Source organism: Kryptolebias marmoratus, linkage group LG23 (assembly GCF_001649575.2).
Source record: "Kryptolebias marmoratus isolate JLee-2015 linkage group LG23, ASM164957v2, whole genome shotgun sequence".
Lineage (NCBI taxonomy): Eukaryota > Metazoa > Chordata > Actinopteri > Cyprinodontiformes > Rivulidae > Kryptolebias > Kryptolebias marmoratus.
The window spans coordinates 3894722-3917046 of NC_051452.1; the positions used below are offsets into that span (position 1 = coordinate 3894722).

At 41.8% G+C, this 22325-nt stretch overlaps 3 protein-coding genes across 5 annotated transcripts in view; 1 reads left to right on the forward strand and 2 right to left on the reverse strand.

Moving 5' to 3' along the window:
* raph1b (Ras association (RalGDS/AF-6) and pleckstrin homology domains 1b) overlaps nucleotides 1-8275 on the reverse strand; it is a 40240-nt gene extending 31965 nt beyond the window's left edge. Inside the window, exon 1 of the mRNA XM_017434384.3 lies at nucleotides 7958-8275. The gene's annotated coding sequence lies outside the window, so the exon portion shown is untranslated. The remainder of the gene's footprint in view (nucleotides 1-7957) is intronic.
* A 2177-nt stretch (nucleotides 8276-10452) lies between these two features.
* On the forward strand, nucleotides 10453-16235 carry si:dkey-1h24.6. Of its 2 annotated transcripts, none has more exons than XM_017434406.3 (4): nucleotides 10453-11051; nucleotides 11772-12104; nucleotides 12205-12344; nucleotides 14409-16235. In XM_017434406.3, exons 1-4 carry the CDS (start codon nucleotides 10967-10969, stop codon nucleotides 14520-14522), a joined length of 672 nt encoding a protein of 223 aa, XP_017289895.1. In that variant the 5' UTR covers nucleotides 10453-10966; the 3' UTR covers nucleotides 14523-16235. The 2 variants fall into 2 exon arrangements, with proteins under 2 accessions (XP_017289895.1, XP_017289894.1); XM_017434405.3 differs by having other exon boundaries at nucleotides 10477-11051; nucleotides 12202-12344.
* Nucleotides 15457-22291, reverse strand: fastkd2 (FAST kinase domains 2). 2 transcript variants are annotated; one of them, XM_017434402.3, is made up of 11 exons: nucleotides 21117-22291; nucleotides 20935-21038; nucleotides 20731-20839; nucleotides 20507-20630; nucleotides 20240-20379; nucleotides 19959-20131; nucleotides 18228-18385; nucleotides 17917-18144; nucleotides 17724-17796; nucleotides 16027-16141; nucleotides 15457-15671 (listed from the first exon to the last, which is right to left on the reverse strand). In XM_017434402.3, exons 1-11 carry the CDS (start codon nucleotides 21765-21767, stop codon nucleotides 15552-15554), a joined length of 1995 nt encoding a protein of 664 aa, XP_017289891.1. In that variant the 5' UTR covers nucleotides 21768-22291; the 3' UTR covers nucleotides 15457-15551. The 2 variants fall into 2 exon arrangements, with proteins under 2 accessions (XP_017289891.1, XP_024865900.1); XM_025010132.2 differs by lacking the exons at nucleotides 15457-15671; nucleotides 16027-16141 and adding an exon at nucleotides 16536-17620.
* Between the last annotated feature and the right edge of the window lie 34 nt (nucleotides 22292-22325).

Here is a 22325-nt window from a genome sequence, read left to right on the forward strand (position 1 = left end):
TGTAATCGGAGGGTTGCTGGTTCGAGCCCCTGCTCCAGCTGTCTCAGCCGTTGTGTCCTTGGGCAAGACACTTCACCCTCCTTGCCTACTGGTGGTGGTCAGAGGGCTCGGTGGTGCCGGTGTGATGTCAGCCCGCCCCAGGGCAGCTGTGGCTACAATGTAGCTCACTGCCATCAGTGAGTGAATGACTGAACGAATGGGTGAATGATTGTAGTGTGAAGCGCTTTGGGGTCCTTGGACTAGATAAAGCGCTATATAAGTGCAAGCCATTTACCATTTACCTCTTGATCACCTAAATAAAAATGTTTTATGATTAAAACATGGGTTTTCAAAACTATGTAGACCAAAATAATTTCTCAGCCACTGTTTTGATTTTAGTACAATACCTAGCATATTGGCTGCTGTCTAATATTAATGAAATAATTGCTAAACCAGATATTGAATATTTTTAAAGACCTATAGACTTAATGCTAAAATCCAACAGTATGAGAAGTGAGAATAGTTGGGACATAACCTCCTCACACTTTCCCAAGTGGTAGGGAGGTCATTGAGGATGAATCTCAACTATTGCGTGCCTTCAGCTGTTCTCACTCACACATGATGTAGTCTGGTTGTGATTACAAGGAACCCATCTCATCGTCTCAGTGGGATTTTCCACGCTCTGTGCAGCAAAACTCCTCTGGAAAAAACCACACATGGTGGGAATTACGGAATAATGCTGCGTCAGGAATGTTCCCACAATGGCCGTGGGGATCTAAAGGAGGTCCCACTGGTTGGCTAGCTGTCAGCTGGGTTTATTGATAAAAACATGCATAATGTGTTGGTTTACATTTGAACCTGTTTCTTTAGTGTTGGACCAAAAAGAGCCCTTTGTGGTACAAGATTTTTTGCATGGTTTTTAATTAACTGTAAAGGAAAACTTTCAAACTTGCACATTAGCACAGCGAATCATCTTTAAAACATAAATATAATAGTCTCTTGATGGGAATTACCACCAGCAGTGAAAGGTCAAGCTGGCAAACTGTGCCAGTGACCCTTGCCTTAGCGCCAAAGGCAGGCATTGTGCCAAACAAAAGGGAGCAGGTCATGCTTTACTCGCCGAGTTGAGTTGTCTTTGAGGCCAAAATAATCAGGAATCACTTGAGAGCGAGGATCAGCTGTGTGGAGAGAGATTAGCCATGAACTTAACCCAAAATCTCAGGTCAATAGAACCTTGCAGTCACTTTCAGAGCTGCCGGGGTATTAGTCAATGAGATTTGGAGAGAGGCCGTCACACGTGCGCGCACACACACCGTTTTGGGAGATTAAGCTTGCAGGTCTGAGTTGCTGTCGTGGGATTCTGTTGCAAAAATGTGCCAATCCACTTCTACCGCTGGCAGCCTGGCCGCCTTTATTGGCTGGATTCTTTCTGCAGGTCACTGCAGAGAAACTCGAAATTCCTTCGGTGTCCTCAATAAACCCATGATGCAAAAGGAAATACGGTTGCAGTCTGCCAACATCGTGCTGTTACAGTAGATGCTGAGCACTGGATCCAGGCGTGTGAAAAACAGCGACCCCCAGACTTTGGCAGAGGATGCGAGGAAAATAAAGAACGACCTCGGTGTTTCCAAGTCGTCGTATTTCATATGACACCAGCTTCCCTGAACAATATTTTATAAGAGGTCTCTGCTCGTCCATGTGTTACCACTTCTCTCCAAACATTTAATCCTTTTTCGTAACAGGTGTTCTGCTTGCCCGAGTGTTTTATAAGCTGGCTCAGTTCTGGAGTCGTCACTGGTAACGTTGCAGCGTACAGTCCATGTTCTTGGTAATGAGCAGGCAATGTAACAAGAGCAGGCTGCTCTCCAATCTCTCATTTCCTTGAGGTTTCTCTGTCCACTTAAGTACTGCCTGCAGAAGACATGAGCTGGGGTGACTTCTACCGCTTGCGAATCAAAGAGCAGTTCGAACATCTAGGAGGAGAAAGTGGGCTAAAGTGCATATTCAATTGCAACACAAGTCTTTCAGCCCTAGTTTTTTGGATCACTGCTAGTTTGGGGCTTGAACTAAACACAGAAACACTTGAAACAGTTGGAAGCTTTTAATAATATATGGGTGCACCAGATTTTGCTTTAAGAGTATGAATGCAGAGTTGGAAACATCTTTTGAAAATTCAATCTGAGAGCATATTACCTTGAAGAGGACACCTTATGCTCATTCACGGTTTAAATTTTGTAGGCCCTAAAAGAAAACACTTACATGAGTCGAGGTAATTAAATAAATCAATTTATTTACTTATCTGAGGTCAAGTTGCAGAGGTAATGGGTACAGCAAGGGAAACCCAGACATCCTCCTCCAACAATGCTTGAGATCCCAAGGTTTTCCCTGGTCAGAAGGGAAACTTATTTCCTCCAGCAAGCTTTGGGTCTGCCCAATGCTCTTTTCCCAGTGGGGGCATGCCTTTTATATATATATCTCCAGAGAGAAGCATCCTGATCAGATGCTTTACTCCATGCGTCCCCATCTCCAAGGCAGAGCCTGGCCACCCTACACAGGAAGCTAATTTCAGCCACTTGTATCCAGGATCTTGTTCTTTCGGTCATGATCTCAAGGCCATAAATGAGGGTCAGAACACAAATGGACCGGTAAATCCGAGAGGTTCATCTTGGCTTGGATCATTATTCACCATGACAAACCAGAACAATGCTTTTATTAACACAAATGAAGCTTTAGAGAAATAGACTTGGCTTTTAACTCATATAAACCCTAAAACCTTTCAGTTTGTTGTTTTTTTCTTCTTTTTTTTTAAGCAATCCTAGTGAGACAGCCAGGCATATGCAAACTTATGTCACCACAAACACAAACCCAAAGAAGACAACATTAACTGCTGAGACTAGAGCTTTCGATCTTATAATACAGCCATTGTTAGCATTTTCCAAACTGTAAATAAAACTAAATCCTCAGAGGATTTCACTGGAATGCAACCCTGAGGTCAATGGCTCTAGAACAACTGTACAAACTGCTCTGAACAGAGGTCACCCAAACATTTTTAGGCCAAGAGGCAGGCATTTCGCTGCAAAGTGAGAAGGAAGTGGTACAGTTCGATTTGTTTGTATTTGCGCGTGGCGTTTCTTTCTCAAACCCCATTAACGTGGAATTGTCGTCTACTGTACACGTCCTGAGAGACCGTCAAAAGGCAAGCCAACAAATCACACGAGTGAACACAAAAGATGATGAAAATGCTGTTGTGGTTTCATGAGAAAGGAGCGAACTCTGCACACTGGTTGCGGTCGTGCTAATGTTTATCCCAGACTTTCAAGGAAGCGTACGTAGCTATGATCCACTGCAAAGCACTGACCATTTCATTTACTTCAACTGAGGAGAAAGTACCAAAAGGCAATCCAGGGAGTAAGATATAAATCTACCTTTTCCATCGGCATACAGTATTTCTTGTACCAGGCAGCTCATCCATCACCTCAAGTCTAATACATTTTATGCAGGAACCAAAGTCGGACATCACATGGATATTTCATCTGAGTTAGCACTTTGTGTGCTCTTAATACACTGCAGCTTGCCTTAAGCATTCTGTGTCATCTCTGCGTAAAAGACTTAGTATCCAGAATCCAACTCGAAAGGCTGCCCATTCGCTCATACATCAACCCACCTCACTACTGCTGCGATGGAAGAGAGAGAAACCCAAAAAATCCATAAATCATCTCTGCCTTCGACGTTCTGCTCACTGATATTCAACGCAGCTGCTGAAATTTCAGAGGAGAATTTACAACGGGGTGGTCAAGCCGAGATTTATTAATCGGAGATCCAATTCGGGGAGATCACTCGGCTGTGTGAAACTCAACTTGCTGGTAGGTGCACGAACGCTAGCCCTCAAGGCTTTGGCTGTCTCAGGTGTTGGATCATTTGTCAAGGAGAGCAACAGTCAACAGGGCACGTTCAACAAAAGCTGTTTTTTTTTTTCCCAGAGCCACATTTTCTGTTGTGGACCTTTTAGCTAACAAAGACACTTCAGCTGCAAACAATAAAACAAGCCAATCTACAAAACAGCAGTGGAGGAAACGGTGTCCTCTCTCGATACACAGCAGAGAGAATAAAACACTCATCTCTGTCAGTCAGATAAATGGCTGCTTAAATTAAAACGCCCATTTTCATGCCAGGATTTTAAACTAACGACAGGGGTGTAGCCATTTTGGTTTAATCTTCAAAAATAATAGGTGCAATCTCATAAGATAGCACTCAAATCACTTCCAGCTACTACCACACCAAATTTTAGCTCAATATCTGTCGAATTTACTGCGTTGTAGCCATATATGTGTTGGCTAAAACTGTCTGGCTGCAGCAACCATCTTGAATCAAGGATTATGTTTAGAGTTTCATTCAAATTTGTCCAGTGGTTCATGAGATGCTTCGTGTTTTATCCACCTTTTCGCTGCGGGTGGGCGCTAAATTGAATTAAAAAAAGAGGTAGGTGATTTATACATGTGTCAGCGGAGACTATATCGAATGTGAAAAATAGATTATCTTTGGGGATGTGTGTATTTAGGTGCACCTGCTCAGCGACTAAGATTATGACTTGCCCCTAAAAAAGAAAGGAGAACAGGCGGATGGCCTCCTTCTGCCGACTCCGATCAGTGCTGCTGCATACAGAGAACTGGCTGCAATGTTCATCTTTTTACATTACCTCTTCTTAATGTAATTCACATTCAAAACCCTGAAAAGAGCGAGCTTTTTTTAGGAATGAAAAGCCTTATTGTAACAAATTTCCGCGTTAAAGAACAGAAAACAACCGTGACAAAAGAGAAAGGGTGTATCTGTATCTCGAACAGCTGATTCCCAGCAATAAGAGGCACTGACCTAAGTCTTTAAGTGCGTACAGACATTTAGGGGGAAAAAAGGCCAACAGGAAGAGCGAGTCGGTATTTGGAACAGCAGAGGTTTTGCACGCTACAGGCAGGCTGGTTAGCCATTTGTCTTTGTTTGCAAATGGACGGCGCAGCTGCCACCAAAGGTCAGCAAAATGTTGGCAGAACAAGGCCCTACAGAGGCCAGAGCCACGTGCCCGAGTCGAGCTGCTAACACACCCACACCGAATTACAGCGCACGTCTCTGGCATTTTCGCTCTCACACACAGCTCAAATCCTATCGGTATGGAGGAACTATATTGACTCGGAGACATTTTCCAGTTTTTTTTTTTGACTCTAAAACCCCATGTGTAAAAGGATCAGGTTCCACCCCCGATGGAGGGGGGTGAGGGCTGTGTTTGAAGTATCCTCCACCTGTCCTTAACCTACCTACACCCCCTCCAGCTGTAACACAACCTGAGTAAACCTACACCGACCACCGTCGGCACCTTCAGCCTCGTCTTTTGAGCTTTTGTGAGGCGAGGTCTCATACCCGGGGGACGTGGGTATTTTTCTGACCATCCATCTACCAAACACAAATCAAAAACAGCTTTTGAACCCATCTTCTTTCAGGCATATGGGCTCTCTGGATTATTTATCAAGGGTAACAACTGTTTTTCTCATCTTAGGGAGGTGGAACGGAGCACTACAGGAGAACATTTGTCTGCCTTCTTCTTTTATCCAAACAGAACAGCACTGGTGAATGAGAAAACCGTGCTTTCGGGTTATGGTTTTTTGATGAGGCATCTCCAAACACGCACAAGCCTTCTCTCCTTAAGTTCTTTCTTCGACAGCTTCAAGGCAGAAAGCAGAACTAATGCTTTTTAAACAGGCAGAGAATTGACCGCCTAACATGTGTTTCACCTCCACGGCTGGAAATTTGACTCATGACGGGGCTTTTTATGACTAAACGCTCCAACTTGGACAAGTTCTGCTAAGTAATTGACTTGCGTGCATTTCGACAACAGGACAAAGCCACAGGGCTAAATTAGATAAGAAAAAAAAAAAATTGGCTCCAACGACACAAAGAAGGACCAAATATCTTTCAGATCTTCCGTTTTACATAACCAGCCATAATTGGTGTCTTCAGAATCCCTTTTTGTAATGGGAGCGAGCGCAGGAAACGGAGCCGCCACTAACAGCGCCCCGAGGAGTTCCTCTCCGGTTTTCCAGATGTGTTTTTGGGCATCTTTTACGTCAGCCCTCTTCCCGTGTCTCTGACAAGACAAAGAGTGAAATCAGACCCCAAAATGTTGCCATTTTCCCCTTGCAAGGAAATGTAACAAGCTTCAAGTCATCTGCCTGAGGGGCGAGCGAGAAGGCTAGTGGTTAACTGCGCTGTAAACGAATGAGTCGCATTGTTGCAGCACCGTCTCCATGCCCGGAATAACGGGCTTCTAGTCTAGTCGCTTTGTGGACGCAAATCAAGCGTGCCTTAAGGACACAGATCCACAGACAGATGTCCTACTGATGTTTTTATTAAGTAAAGCACTTTGAATGCCTTGCTGTTGAAATGTGCTATACAAATAAATTTTTACTTAGAGACGGTCTATTATAATGCCACTGTGGGGAATAAAGGTTAGACCAAGTGGCTGCTTAGTTGCCCTTTTTTGTTTTCTTTTTCCTGAAGGGAAATGCTCTTCATTTTATTGACCTATAAATAAAAAAAAAAAACACAGATTACTGAGACGGTCTACAAGGACAAATCCAAAGCGACAAACCATAGTTTAACCATGAGATGCAAAAGAGATTTAAATGAAGATACTTCAAATGAGCACAAACTAAACAAATACGGAACTGTAAATGGGCAGGAAGCAACCACAAAACGTCTGAAATGTGACCGAAACTTTTAGAAAAGAGACAAGGGGGCCAAACTGAGATACAATGTTAAATGCGGATGAGGAGAATACGAGAAGAATACGAGACAATCAATGTGTCACACTGAGTAACAAAAAGAACAAAAACTGGGATGCAGAATTCCTGCAGAGAGAGAGAGAGACACAAAACGCTCCGTCCACATCTGCATGGTCCGAGGTCGTTTTTGAGCTCCGAGAACTGTAAACTTCGCCGCCAAGAAACCTTTTTGTCCTCAACTTGTGAGAGGGTTGATAAAAACACATATGGTAGCCACCCAGAAAAGGGGGCTTGGTGAGGGGACCCTCTGTTGTGGCAGGACAGGAACCTTTTGGTTTAAATGACCCACTTTTTTTTTGGTCACCTAATGTTAAAAGAAAGTTCAAATCCCTTCCAGCTCCACTGAAGCAGCAGCAAGAAGAGGGTGAAGGTGTGTTTTGAGTTGTAAGTTTGGCACCAAGTCTTGGGCAGACTTGTGGCGCGTCTATTGGCTGAGCGCTGAGCTGCAGGTAACCACTGGTCCAACTGGCTGCTGCCGCCGGCGTCCCCCAACAAAGGGTGGAGGTAGGGGGGGAGGAATTAAAACGGCGACCAGGAGGGCTGCTTCATCACCAGCTGGACCCAACCACCGCATTGTGATGCATTTGACACGTTCAGCGGCTCAAACGAAACATTTACGCGACGGCGTCATCGGCCGTTAGCCACCAGAAGCGGCTCGCCTCCTCCCGCTGACAGGGTGGAGACCACATCTCCCTTTCTCTCTCGGACAAACGCCCCTAAAAATTAAATACTTCAGACTGCATTCAGAAGGGGGCTCGGCTTCGGCGCTCAATGCCAGCGAATGCGCCCCCCACTACCCAAAACAATGCCAGTCAATCCCTGGAGAACCGAGGCTCTTTTTTCCCAGTCCACCCAAACGCATCGCAGCCCTTCTCTCCCAAGAAAGGGATTGTTCAATGGCCGCACAGGAGGCTCTCAAACACCCCCCATTCAAACACAAGCTCGTATTTACATAACTAATGGATTAGTTTTTTTTAAAGCCCGAAAGCTTGCTTCTTTATTTCTTACCCCGAGGTCACAAACTGGGATGGGCTGCCAACAATATGGCAAAAAAATCTCACAATTTATACCGTTTTAGCACTATGAATTTAGAATTGGAGGAAGGGGGAAATGAAACAAAACAGAATCATTAAAAAGAAATCACTTACAGTGAAATTGGACTCACAAAGAGGGTCTCCTCTGGTGTTTTCCAGTAGGAGTGATTATCCCAATCCTCGGCGGGGCAAAACAAAACAAAAAATAAAAAGGCAGGGAAACTCTTGACGCAACGTGTGTAATTAGCTTGTTTTTACATCAAATTCTGGTTGAAAGTGGCCGCTGTCCTCGAGTTTTCACACGCCGCCTCGCCTGCAATCCACAAATGAGCTCCCATTCCCATTCTTCTCTCCCGCAGCTGCTGAGGAGACAAGCTGCGCGTCTCCGTCGTTTCCTGTCCAGCCCAGGAGCGCACGGTGCGTTCAGGGGCGCTGGGAAAACGGCCATCCGAGCTGATGGGGAGCGAACAGGTGTTGCGTCGAGGTAATCATCATCCCCCCCTCCACGAAAGACTTTGCGACACACCCCGTCTTCCCTTGTGTCGGGAGCGCGCACAAAGAAGGGAAGAGAGGATTTAATGTCCCTCCAAGTTGGAAAGACCCCTCATCATGGCTGACTATTCCAGTGATTTTCAAGATGTTTGCTCTTCTGTATTGTAAAGTTAAAAGGGGGACACAGATTCTGACAAAGGAGGTGTCCCCCTTTAACTCCTGGCCTTGCCTCGTACCCGCCTCAGCGACTTCGTACCTGCCCTGACCTTCCTTTTTAGCCCTGCTTCATATTTGCTTTGGACTTGCTTCTTACGCACCATGACCACGCTTTGTACTTGCTTTGGCCTGTCTTTGAACACACCACGGCCATACTTCTTATTTGCTTTGACCTGTCTTTGAACGCACCATGGCCACTGTTCACCTTTGCTCTGGTTCAGCTTCATACTCACCCATAGTTTGCTTTTTACCCACTTCGTATTTGCCCCAATGTCGACAAATAAATATCTGCTGGAGTATATACTATTAAGACCTTCTGCATTTTATGGGGTATGTTAAAGTTTGTCAAAGCCCCTTACCTTAACCTGTGAGCCCTGGCACTGACCCTAACTTTAACCTGACTCTTGACAAGAACACAGAAATACATGGGTACACAATAAGAAGCACATGAGTATTAAATTAAACTACAAGAGCAATAATTATAAACAATTTGTAAAAATAAAATAACCCTGAACCTACCATTATCATCCAATTGCTTTTTTTTATTAAAATAAAACAAAAATGTTTTGGTCATTGTTTTAATATGGTTATCAAAAGGAAAAGGTGCGACATCACGTTGCACTATTGATTTCTGCCAAAACTCACAAAAAAAAAACAGTCCCAGCAGAAGATAAAGTGCACAAATTGCAGACTGCTGTTATCCTTATGAATACATGGCGTTACCAACTCATAATTCCTGTCTGTATTTTCCTTCTTGACAATAATGCAGCCTTTTAAAATGCTTCACATTTTACAGTGCCATTAAATCCATTAAAGCACGTGTTGCCACAGAGTGAATATTTATTGCCTTGTTATTGCCTCTAAAACCTGCCTCGTGTTAGTAAAGCAGAAACAGAATAAAACACTGCTTACATCTAATCAGAGTGAAGTAAATACCTCTTATATTGCTTGAATTAAGAACTTTATCATTGGCATGCTGATGGAAATAAAGGGCTTTGTTGCCATCTAGTGGACCTAAATGCATCCATCCATTTTCCTTTTACAAACGCAGATTCAATACATTTTAGGTTTTGATAATACTTCACAGAAAACAGTTTTGGGTACAGGAGGACTGATCGGTGTGTACATGTTTTACATGATGACTCACATTACTTACGCAGCGTTTCCTTCAATTCTCATAAATGTGTTAATCTGCATGTCAGCGTTTCCCACAATGACGCGTTGGCAGCTCAGCGTCTGCTGAACGGTGCGTTCAGTAAACACCCAGCGCGGTTCAAGGCCAGGGGTCGTTGCACTTCTTCCGTGTAAATGACACGAAGCTGCCCGACCACAAACGTCTGGAACAATGTCTTTTGAGCCGACAAGTCCACAGCGGAGACGCCAAATCACAAACACGTGTGACTGTTTGCACTTTAAAGTTACCACAGAACTCCATCAATAACTGCGTAACGTGAAATTAACCGATTTATGAAGTAACATCTGCAAGAAGCACACTCTCACTTTTAACGTTAGCTTGACAATCCAGCCCAGATTAACCTGTTTCTGTAAACGGAGGTCGTTCAAAGAGCTATCTGCAACAGGTAAGATATTAATTGTTCATAACCTTAACAAAGAACCCTTCAAATGATCTAACCATCTTTTTAAGAGTTCTGGCTTAGTATTTGTTAACTAAATGTGTTTCATCATGACTTAAAACATTAAACTGTAGAGCTAAAAAGGTGCACTCATATGACCAATACCTCAGAGTTACTTAAATTGTTTTATTTCAAAAGAAATTGGTCTGCTGATTCCTTGTTTGCATGATGAATTTAAAATACCTTTACTAATAAAACAGTGAAGTTCTGTTTTTTAATGCCTAACCACTGAATACAATCAAGGGGTTAAACAGGAAAAACACCTGTTTTGTATCAGTTCCTTCTGTGTTTTTATGTTTAACTTGTTGCTTTCATTTCTCCAATTCTTCCACACTAATGCAATATATTATACAGCTTTAAAACAAAATTAAACACTTTACTTTAGCACAGTATTTGAATGGGACACGCATGAAGGTGTGGATGCAAATTTGGTCCCGAGTAAATGTGTTTGGGTCACGACAGATCGCAAACTCTGTAAGAGATTGGAAACTTTCGAAGAGGAGGTGTCCTCTGCCACAGGATGTTTTCTCTGAAGACAGGGAGGGTTCTGTCACAGCAGCACCGTGGGTGAGCGCCAGTCACACGCACAGCGAGGATAAGGTGCACTAATGCGAGAGGAACACGTGCGTGGAAGCAGGGCTGGCTAAACCCCCACAAGCGGCTCGGGTTCGCTCTGCAGGGCACGGCTTCGTCTAGCTCGAGTTCGGCCGCTCCGGGTGATGCGGAGAGACTGTTCCGCCGGAGGAAAGTGCAGCTCTCCCGCGCAAAAGGAACGGCCACGATGGGAGTTCGCTGGATGCTCGTGGTCTTACTGAGTTGCACGTCGTCTCATGCGTCTCTGCATCAGAGGCCCAGGGAAAGCAAAGGTAAGTTAAAGACATGCTACTTGTCATATTCAGGAGATATTCATGAGCAAAAAATAAATAAAAAATTGGAGCGTAATAGTAAAAAGTCATTTCTGTTGAACAATCAAAGAACTGTGAGGAAATGTGGTTACAGTGGGATAGCTTGGTTTCATTTCTAAACATGGAGGTTAACCCCCATATTACAAGTGATGTGAAACTTGGGTTAATAATGTAATAATAATCAAACTACAGCAATGTCACTGTAACCATCCTAAACTTCTGGTTGAGCTTCAGATACAAAAAAAGTCAAACAAAACAGAAGAAATGTCAGATCCTAACTCGGGTTATTAAGTGTTTTGCTTTCATTCTTTCAGCTAAATACCTGTATGTTCTTTTCAAAACAAGATGTGCAATCCTATCAAAATAAGGTGCTGTGGCTTTGAGACACGCACCTCTGTGAGTGACTCAAGTGTGCCACTCGGATGGCAACAACTTTCATTTTTCACGCTTTCAGATTGTCTGAAAAAAAAAAAGAGCAGAAGAGCTTAGATGGGTTAATATTAAGCAAATTCCACTGTGGGTGTGGAGTTGCTCTGAAAGTTTCCAAGCCTAGAGTTCAGCTAAGAAAATGTAATGTAGTTACATGTATACAGTCTTTGCAGGAGCCGTGTCTACATGAAGGCGATTTCTCGCAAAAGCTGTTTGCTGCAAAGACGAGACGTGTTTTTTTTTTCTCCTCAGGGCAACAGCTTCAAATCCGCTGCCTGAACACACTAAGCCCCTACCAGCCGATGTTCGTGCCGTGCCCGAATGTGACCACCGGCGACGCCACGCTTGAACTGTTCGAAAACCAGAACATCATTTGCCAGCTAGGCACCAGAGACCAAAAGGAATGCAATCGAACCCAGATGGGTGTCAAAGTGGTCCGAAATTCAAATCAAGTTGAGGGCTTCAACATAACCGGGCCAGTGTCGGCCAAGAGCCAAGCAGTCTACAGATGTAAGGCCACAATCACGTTCCCTCCTCCTATTAAATACCTGGAAAGTGATCTGTGGATCCTAATCCTTACAGACGGTATGTAAGCTTAAAAAAAGGCTCAAAGTAAAAATAACATCGAACTGTTATTGTTAGTGGAGACTACTAAACCTTTTCCTGAATATACTTCTTCCAGAAGATCACTGCTCATGCAACAAAGGCAGCAGAAATGAGGAGGTAACAGAAGGAAGCAACAGGTTATTATGGATCTGGATCACGGCTGTTTCACTGCTCAGCACCTACAGCTTAGCAGTCACTGTCGTTGCTTTGATTGTCTGGGTAAGATATTCACGCAAACTTAAAAAAACTATTCCTTATTTCTATTCTTAGCTCATGTTTAGGAAACCATGGACCTAAAAGAAAAGTGTCCTTTTTGTTGACAGAAAAAAGCTCATTTGCATGTCACTAAGTAATTAAAGAAAGGCTCGTTTAGGTGCACGTAACATGCATTACATCACGATAAGTACTACAAACAACAATACTATTCGCTACATTAATACATTTAGTTACAGTTTATAACTGCTAAGCAAACAGTCTATAAACATGAATAAAAACTAGAAATGTATTTGCAAACACATCAAATGTTTAAATACTAATGTATCTTTTTTTAAAGTTTCTACATAATTATAAATTCAGGAAGTGTAGTACTAGGATTGTAGACAATAACAGTACCTTGTTCATCCTAATAAACCCTTAATAATTAATAATTATGCAGATGCTGCTTTATTATGGTTTTATTTAATAAGAAATGGGAAATTAGAAGTACCAATTTAGGAGTAACAAAACTTAATAAAGTTGGATTTCCATGTCTTTAAATGTTAAAGCATTAATTATACGAGCTAGCAATGTATTTATAAATATATCAAACATTTTAATACTTTTTTAAGGTTATTTTTAAGACTTCAATCCAACTGTTGATGCACTAAGTATTAGGTTTCACAACCATGAGGGTTATAAACACAAATAATACCCTGTTCAACATAATAAGCTCTTAATTACTGTATTATTAACTATTAATTACAGACATGTTACCTTACATTGGCTTCATTCAATGCCAAATGGGAAATTAGATACACCAACTTTGGAGAAACAAAAATAGTGAAGAATTTGGATTCTAAAAATATAAAACTGAATTTATTTTCTTTTTTCTTAAAGCGACTCAAATAAGAGTATTGTAATAATGCCGTAAATCTACGCAGCTGACTGAAATCTTTTCAAACCTCAGCATCTCAGTTTAAAGTACTTCCTAGCTTGAAATACCGTGTCTGATGGCATCAACGGGTCACATATTGGTGGTTTTGAATACCTTAACTAAAGGAGCGGCTGCTGATCAAACAATGTAGATTAAAACCGGCAGTACCTAAATGTTTTATGCTGAGCCAATGTAAAACATTAGCAATTTGATTTTCTTCTAAGACAAAAGCACTGCAAAGTATATTTCTAAACTGAAAAAAAGCACAATATCATCTTCTTACTGTTAATGTTGTTGGGATCAGTTTAACAAAACAAAAGCTACACTTCAGCTTTCTAAAGTCCCTGAATTGGAACCATGGCTTGACTTCCACTTCAAACCAACTACCTTAATATCTTTAGACCAGTGGTATCCAGAAGTGGTCCTGGAGGGCCACCATCCTGTGTGTTTTAGTAGTTTCTCTGATTTGAGTGTCTGAGAGATTAACAGGCTTCGGCAGAACTTGAAGACCTGCTGAAGAGCAGAGAAGCATCTAAAACACGCAGGACGGGGGCCCTCCAGGACCAGGATTGGACACCGCTGCTTTAGACCAGGGGGTGTCAAACCCCCAGGCCTCAAGGACCGCTGTCCTGAACGTTTTCAGAATTTTTCTGCTCCAACACACCTGATTCAAATGGCTTAATTAACTCACCAAATGTCCACAAGTCATCCTTTTAAACCAGGTGTTTTAAAGCAAGGACACATCTAAAACATGCAGGGGAGCCCCCCTGAGGAACAGAGTTTGACACATGTGCTTTAGACCAATGATTCCCAAAGTTGGGGTTGGGACCCCAGTGTGGGTCACTCAACACCAAGTAGGGGTCCTTAGATAATCTCCAGATATCAGCTTACAATAAAAAACTTACAAAAACTTGAAATACAAGTCCATAAATTGATCAAAATGGTAGCATAAAGGATGTTAAGACTGTTTTTGTTGCCATTATGTCATTAAATAGTAATTAGCATTTTTGGATGTTTAAACAGCGAACAGATGGGGTCACACACCTTTGTCACTGTTATTTTATGGGTCGGAAGCTGAAATGTTTGGGAAGCACTGCTTTAGACCAACCGGTTTTAAGGCAGCGGTCCAACTGTCTCTGTATTTCTTGCAGTTCAAGCTGAAGGGGTCAGAAAACCAGAACGACTACATGAACGCCAAACCCAGAGCGCCGAGGAAACACAAGAAGAAGAGAGGGGTTCAGACTCCCATACCGAGACACTTCTGAGCATTTCGTCATCCGGCGGATCGCTTTCCATGTCATCCTTCAACACACCGGGTCCCTGTAAAGTCATACTGACCTCTTTACAGTAAAAGGTTTGTTTTGTTTCTACAGCAGCACTTCCTTCTCGTGGGAGTCAAACGATTGTATATGAAGGGTGAAAAAAAAAGCACCAGTTTTGTCTCACTTCCTGTTTCATTCTCTCATTGAGATCTGTAAGATACGCGTGTTGTCGGGAACCCCTTTCTTTGTGGTCGAAAACAGAAGGTGGTGTCTGAATAAGGGGATTTAACCACATTTAAAGGGTTCCTTCAGTCTGTATATCAGTGCATTACCATGTGAATCAACAGTGACCACAAATTCTAATGAAACATTGTCCAAAAGAGCAACAAACTGCAGCCGATAAAATTCAAATGAGACTTTTCTTGAGAGTTTGGCCCTTGCTTCTAAAAAAAAGAAACAAATCAAACATGTCTGAGGTTGATGACAAGCCGAAACACAAGCTGCTGCAAAACGTACCAAGCTGCACCGTTTCCTGTCTCCCTCCCTTGATTTTTTTCCTTTCCTACATGCCGCGCTCTGCAGAGATCGCAGCTTCAAAGGCGCTCCACCTTTACTGTGCTCACCTTGCAGTTTCTGTGCAGTAGGTGCAAGGCGCTCGCGCTGGTTTTACTGGTTTCATTTAGTAACACGGTGTTTCTCACAGCTACCACAAGTGCTGATGAGATTAGCATACCGTTTCTGTTGAGTCGTTTAAAAGATCCGAGGGCTCGGCAGATGATTCCCTCCCCCTCCACATTTGTCATCGTGGACAGATGAGCTCGACTAGTTTAGGTTCTCACATTCTGACATTTATGAACTGCTGATATAAATGTTTTCTCAAGTTGTTGAAGCAAATCGTTGTTGACAATCAAACGTGAGATTCTACCCAAGAGTTGGATTTTTAAATACTTTATTAAATATATACACACATATTTGTTCATTTAATCTGAGCCTTGTGAGGCTCTTTCTGTTTTTAAACACTGACAGCAACCATTAAGATTCCAGATGTTCCAGTTTAGGTTGCGTTTCTGATGCGTGTTCGGGAAAAATCCGGCGCCTGAGGAGCTCCGTCCTCTTCTCTTCAGACTCAGACTGTAGGTCCTGATCTGTTACCTGAAAGACGAGTGTTACGGATATAAGTCCTGCTTTCCATTAAATTTACTCCATACTAATAATACAGATAATAAGTTCGCAACCAAATTATTGCGAGTGATATCAAAGACGAATAACTGTATTAACTTTAAAGCACTAGTGGATTAAAAACAACATTTTTAGCTACTAATGAATGATTTAAATTGTCCATAACACACTTTAACTGTAAAAGCTTATGGATTATGAAACAAAAAGTGTCATATTTAACACAATTTCTACTTTTAAGTAATTCTAACAGTTACAAAAACACAAATAGCTTTAGAGTTCATTAACATTAGGGGCAATTAAAAAACAAGAACAAAAAACAGGTGTTTACCAGGACAGGGGTGTAGCCCAGGATCTTCAGGTGACGGAGCTTGACAGCGAGAGAACCGCGGGGATCAGAAGTGCCATAGCAAAAACTAGAGTTTTTGGCGTAAATTACAGCAATTCTAAGGAAACCAAGAAAATCATTTGTTGGCTTTGAAAATAGGTCACAAAAAAAACAAAAAAACAAGAAAAGACACAAAGAACGGTGCGGGTTAGTCACACGTCAAGTTCGTGGCTTTGTTACCGTCACAGAAACGGCGAGCTCAAACACAAACCTGATGTTTCGTTAAAGTTTGAGTTCACAGAAGATTAACTGAAAGATTCTGCATGAGATTCTATAGTGTTCCTGAGAAATGTGTTTTGTTCTTGTTATGATCATGTAATACTATCTAAGCAGCTTAAATTGTAATGATTTGTTAAAGAAATGCTGACATTGGATGTTGTGAAATGTAAAGTCTTGTATATTTTCTGCGATTCTCTAGATAAAGGGGATTTGAATAAATCAACTGCATGGCTGTTTAAATGCTGGTTTGTTTGTTTTTTGTTTTTTTTTAAACATCCATGTTATTTCCAAAGCAATGCGTAGATTTAATAAGAACTAACAAAGCTTTAAAACAAAAAAAAGAGACACGAGAACAAACTGATTCGAGTTTACGTGAAACTAAACTAATTCCCCTTACTGAGCTAAAAGAAAATGCAGCGCAGCAAAAACTTTCAAAAGTGCACAAGAATGAAAGCAACGCTTAAAATGACTCACTTTAAGTTCACTAGAATCTTAAATCATCAGAAATCCGAGGTTTTTGTAAAATAAAAAGCTCTAAACAAACTTGTCAAGAAACTTTGTTATTGACCAATAAAAACTTTTAGAACACAATCAGAATTTTATTTTTGATGAACTGCAGTGTTTCAGTAGGAAAATTAATATTTGATTTAAAGATTTGGTCTTTTTCATGTTCGCTCCAAACAACAAGCAGAGTTACTACTTTAATTTTACTGCAATAAAAGAAATAATTACAGAAAAAGTCTACGACTAAAAGAAAAAATAAACATCTAATAATGATGAAGTTATGAGGTGGGACCTCCTTTGACAATACTTTAGACTAAAATCGTTGTTTAATCACTCATTATGCATTATTTGATTATTTTAAATTCTGAAATTCTTGAGTAGCTTCTTTAAAAGCCTCCTGATGTTCAGAGCCTCTCCCAGCACAGAGAAAGCCTTCTTTAACTCTTCATTGAGTTTGTTGTGGTTTAAAAATCTAAAGATGACTTAAAAAGTTGTTTTTGGCTCAACAGTGACATATGCAATCTTATTTATGCTGCAAAATGCCAATAATAGTTGAGATAAATTCAATATGTGACGCTGCTTCATACAGGTGGGTTAAATAAGTAACAAGTAACTGACAAGCAGTCTTGCTTTAAGTGTTTTAAATATTAAAAGACCTTTGTTTTATAACCTTCGTAGTTCTTATTATAGCAGTCTGAGATGAAGTTACAGCCTGGTTGCAGTTTGCTGCATGTGAAGTTGTAGAATCAGATATTTGATGAGAGCGATTTGGGTGTACGTCAGAGGAACATCATCTCCGCTTGATTTCACAGAACTTTTACAAAAATAACAAGAGGGGGAGGGAAAAAAGATCGGGTCGGGCTTAGATCGGGTCTGGTTATATGATCAACGACAAGCTGCAAGTAGCGTCTTCTTACCTTTGACTGCTCTCTGCTGGAGAACGCTGTTCCTCCGCACAGCTACTTGGCAGCGGTTTGGTTAGAACACCATCTGAGAGCAGACAGACACATGAACAAGTGCTTCCTGGCATCCCAGAGAAACATTAAAATAAGCAAACAAATGATATGAATTAATCTATCCATCTCTGCATTTTTATAAGGAGAATCCTACCCAAGACGTAGAAGTTCTCCACCACCATCATTTCCTGCAGCTCTGTGTTCGCCTGCAGGCTCTGCAGGCTCGTCGACAGCCGCAGGTTGACCGCCCGACCGCCGGAGGTGGGCTGTTCCAGGAGGGACGCGGGGACAGACAGGGGCCGAGGAAGAGGAGGGCGGTCAAGACGAAGGCAAATGTCCAGTCTCCAAAACATTTTGTCCCGAACCTTGAGATTGTCTCTCTCTGATGAGTAGAAGAAGCAGATAAAAGTCAGTAAAAAAAAAAAAAAAAAGATCTGACTGTGCACATTTGTTTTATGTATTTACTATCAATCTGCTCGAGCACACTCGGCTGCAGGAGATGCTCCAGTACAGCGGAGGGGAAATGGTTGAGCGCACAGAGGAAGTAGACGGCTTTCACCAACGTCGACCAATGCACCTTGGGGAGATAGGAGCCAAGGGCTTCGCTGATACTCTCAAGAAACCTGGAGTAGCAAGAAAAGTAATGAGAACATTAAACCCGATACGTAATCCTTGTTTAGAGCAAGGAGCAATAACAGTGTTTTACAAGCTGAAGACGATTGAAACCAAAGCTCGCTCTTCTTCGTGTTGAAACAAAGGGATGATTTCCAAATTTAGACAGCCATTAATTTAAACACAATGAGTAACATTCTTCCCATTCCTTACGTTTTATTGCTGCCACTTTGTGCTCACTGCTTGGCTACAATCATAGCTACCACTATTTAGACAGATGTGCAACAATTAAGCGTGTTGTTCTTGAATCTAAACACCGTGACTTTTTTTAAACCACTCTCTGATCCAGAATAGAAAATGCATCAGAGTTTATTTATTTCCCCCTAAAAAAATGTTTCTCTTCTTGTGATCATATGGAAAAAGTGAGGAAAGTGCAGACTTTTTCAGCTGAAGTTTTACATTTAAACCTCTTTGCAGCAGTCCTTGCAGATTGAGGTGGTATATCAGATCTTTTCTTTAGCAAAAGCAGATTCTGGAAACAGCAGGCACTCTCATGCCCCGTCTCTCTTCCCAGAGGAGAATGTGGCACAATTGTCCACCATTCCTTGCCTTCTTACTGCCTGTTTGTGTAGAGCAGGGGTGTCAAACTCCAGGCCTCCAGGCTTCACTCTCCTGGACGTTTTAGGCTTTTCTGCTCCAACACACCTGACTCAAATGGTTTAATCACCTACTCACCAAATCATCAAGTTCTCCAGAAGCACGTCCACAAGTCATCCATTTAAACCCGGTGTTTTAAAGCAAGAACACATCTGAAACATGCAGGAGAGCGGCTCCCCCAGGTGTGATGTAGATTCTCAGTTGGAGACCCTAATGACCCTCAGGAGGGAATGGAGTGGGCGTAACTTGCATGTGACTTCAGCTCGCAGAAACATAGCACCTCACTGAGAAACCTTGAACTTGCTTTTTTTTAATTTAAAAAAATCCTCGGATGAGAAGCGAAACGTCTTTAGCTGCAGAAACAGTTGCCTTGTTTTTGAAACTCTTAGGATCCGCTTGTTAAAATTCTTAGCTGCAGAACTTGTGAGGATTTTTACATTTTCCAGCAATTTCTAAAGGGAAATTCACATTTGAACTTTGACTTTATCATTCCAAACCCAAGCCCCGCTCCTCCTTTTAAAAAATTAAAAAAAAAATCTACACATTAAAGGATTTGTTGTTGCACTAATCAAGATATCTATCATGTATTGCAATACAAAAAATTAAAAAAACATTTTCGTTATTAAAAAAAACATACTGGGGGCAGTCCTGGTTAAACTGGCAGCTATTTGAAATGTAAACCACATTAGCAGTATTTATCCTCTTAAATTTGTGCAACCTTTTTCCCCATGAAGGTCTTATAGCGCTCTTTAGATTTGTATGTAATGAACCCATGAGTAAAGCAGTCATGAAGTTAGGAAATTACTGTCATTTTATGTAGTTTTTATAATTAGATACTCTTTAAACAACATAAAACATATTTCTGGAGTCAAGACATACTTAAAGGGGCTGTGCATTTTGATTACTGGAGACAAGTTGGTAACTTACGGTTGACGTTGATGCTCCAGATCGAAGTTTAAAGACGAATACACCTTTAAGACACACAGCAGGTCTTTAAGAGTAAGGGCGTCAGGGTTTTCAATCACTTTCTCAGCGTAAGCCTTCATTAGGGGACCAGGGCAGTAGAGGAAGTTCTCAAACAAGGACAGGAAAAGGAGCAGCTGAAAAGAAGAAGAAAGCTTGCTCATAAAACTGATTACGGCGGGAAATGCTTTGTGTTTAAAATGCAACAAATAAGTGAGACGGGAGACAGCTTTCTGTCGCTGCACCTGTTTGTTGGTCCAGATGTCAAATGTGCTAGAAACATGGTCCGAAACACCTGTGAGCAGATCTAAGTCTCTGTAGTTAAGATTCCTACAGGATTGCAGCACAGTGAATAATCTGTTAAATGGGATGCAATGAAGGTTTTCTACCAGAGAAGAAAAAAAACATGGAAAGAAGACACACTGAACGTTTACACATTTCTGTTCTGAAGTTTGCTGAGCTTCCTTTAATTTAGACAAGTTATTTTTAGAGCTTTACAGCTCTTGGTTTACCTGTGATTTTTTGACTGCAAGCATGCAACAGTGGTTTGGAGCGGAAGCCCATTTTGTCCATAGCGGAGATCATGTGCTGGGCATTAGGGATGCTGAACTGGTCTGTCATGGACAGGGCCTTTCTCTGAAACACGCAAGTTACAAAGCGGACAACGATGTGGAATGAATTCAGATCACTGGGCCACGCATACAAAAACATGAAAGACAACGATTCAAAAACTAACCTCTAGTTTCAGTTTAAGCTCCTTCGGGGCATCTTTCCCCAAAATGCGCATTAAAATCTGGAGAACCTTCACATTATTAATCTCAGGAAGCTGGGCCGTAACTATCAACCTAAAACACAACAATTACAATAATAAAAGGTTTAAAACTATTCATATCGATTAATGTCATCTAATGCAAACATATCTGGCTCAATGATTTGATACCTCATGCCCTCCTTTAGTGCATCCACATTTGGACTGTCCTCCATTTGCTCCAGACAAGAAGCCAAGATGGACAGACTCTTCTCATCAAAGTCATTAAGTTTCTCCTGTTGGAAGACAATAAAATAAATTAGTCTAAATGCCTAAAAATGTCTGTCAATGTTGGATAATGTTTAGCTGCCGACCTGACAAGCTTGAAGAAATGTCTGGACCACACGGCTACGCTGAGGCACCCCCATGCTGATCATACTCAAGACAGAGTAAGCGATGCTATCATTACGCATGCGCTGAACGGACATCATGGCCGTTTGCAGAAAATTCTCAAACTCTGGATGCTGAAACATCAGCTGCAGCTCGTAGCGCTGCTGGTCATCTGACATCGTCTTCAAGGAGGACCACATGCAGGTCAGGCAGTTGCTGATCTGCTGTACTGTGGGCGAGTACTTACAGGTGAGGTCCAAGACGTCTGATGGAGAGCGGCATTGGCGCAGGCAGATCGTGAAAGGGGAGATCTTCGGTTTTAGGCCTGAGGCCATCTCATCAAGCTGGACCTCACCAGTGGATGAGAGCTCCAGCAGCTGCGAAGAGGGGCAGCTGTTTTCTTCAAGTTCTTCATTGTGATTCTCACCCTGTGAGTGGTACCTTTCTATTCTGACAAGACTGCTGGAAAGAGACTTCTGGTAATGCTTAGAGCCCCAAAAGCGTGCACGTTGATGAGTAGGAACGTACGAGTCCTTAAATGATGCTGTCGCCAGGAAACGATGCTGTTTCCATAGAAACCTGCCACACAACCGCAGGGACCATCTCATGACATTTTCTGTCATCCAGACAGACATAACTGGGAATATGTATATAACAATGGGGGAGCCTTTTAAGCTAAATGAGAGCAAGGTGTTTCAATTTGGTTTACTTTTGAGATCAAAATGCAGAGCGCGTTGAAATACACGAGTTGAAAATGGTAAGGCTCATACCGAGCTAAGCAAGTGAAATACTACTACTAATATAGGTGTCATTTGATTTATCTGAAACTCATAAATGTTCTTAAAATGTGAAACTTCGCTATAAAAATGAGGACATAAAGGTGAACAAACCGCCTCCTCCTAGCTAGCTAAACATACAAGCTAGCTTTCGTTTCGTTTCGTAGATGACATTTCGTTTCGTTTTTTCACCGGAAATTAAAGTCTACACTCCAGTAAAAAAATAAACAAATAAAACCTGTACTTGTCACACAGCGTAAAGTCCGAAAGAAAAAGTCGTGAAGCGGCGACATATAAAAGCTAAAACGCTAAAATGTTAGTTGACGTTAGCTTCCTCACGTGCAGGTCAAAAGCTGCGTGCTCCTTCGTATTGTGTCCCCCTAGCAACTTGCGCATCATTTAAAAAAACGGACTGTC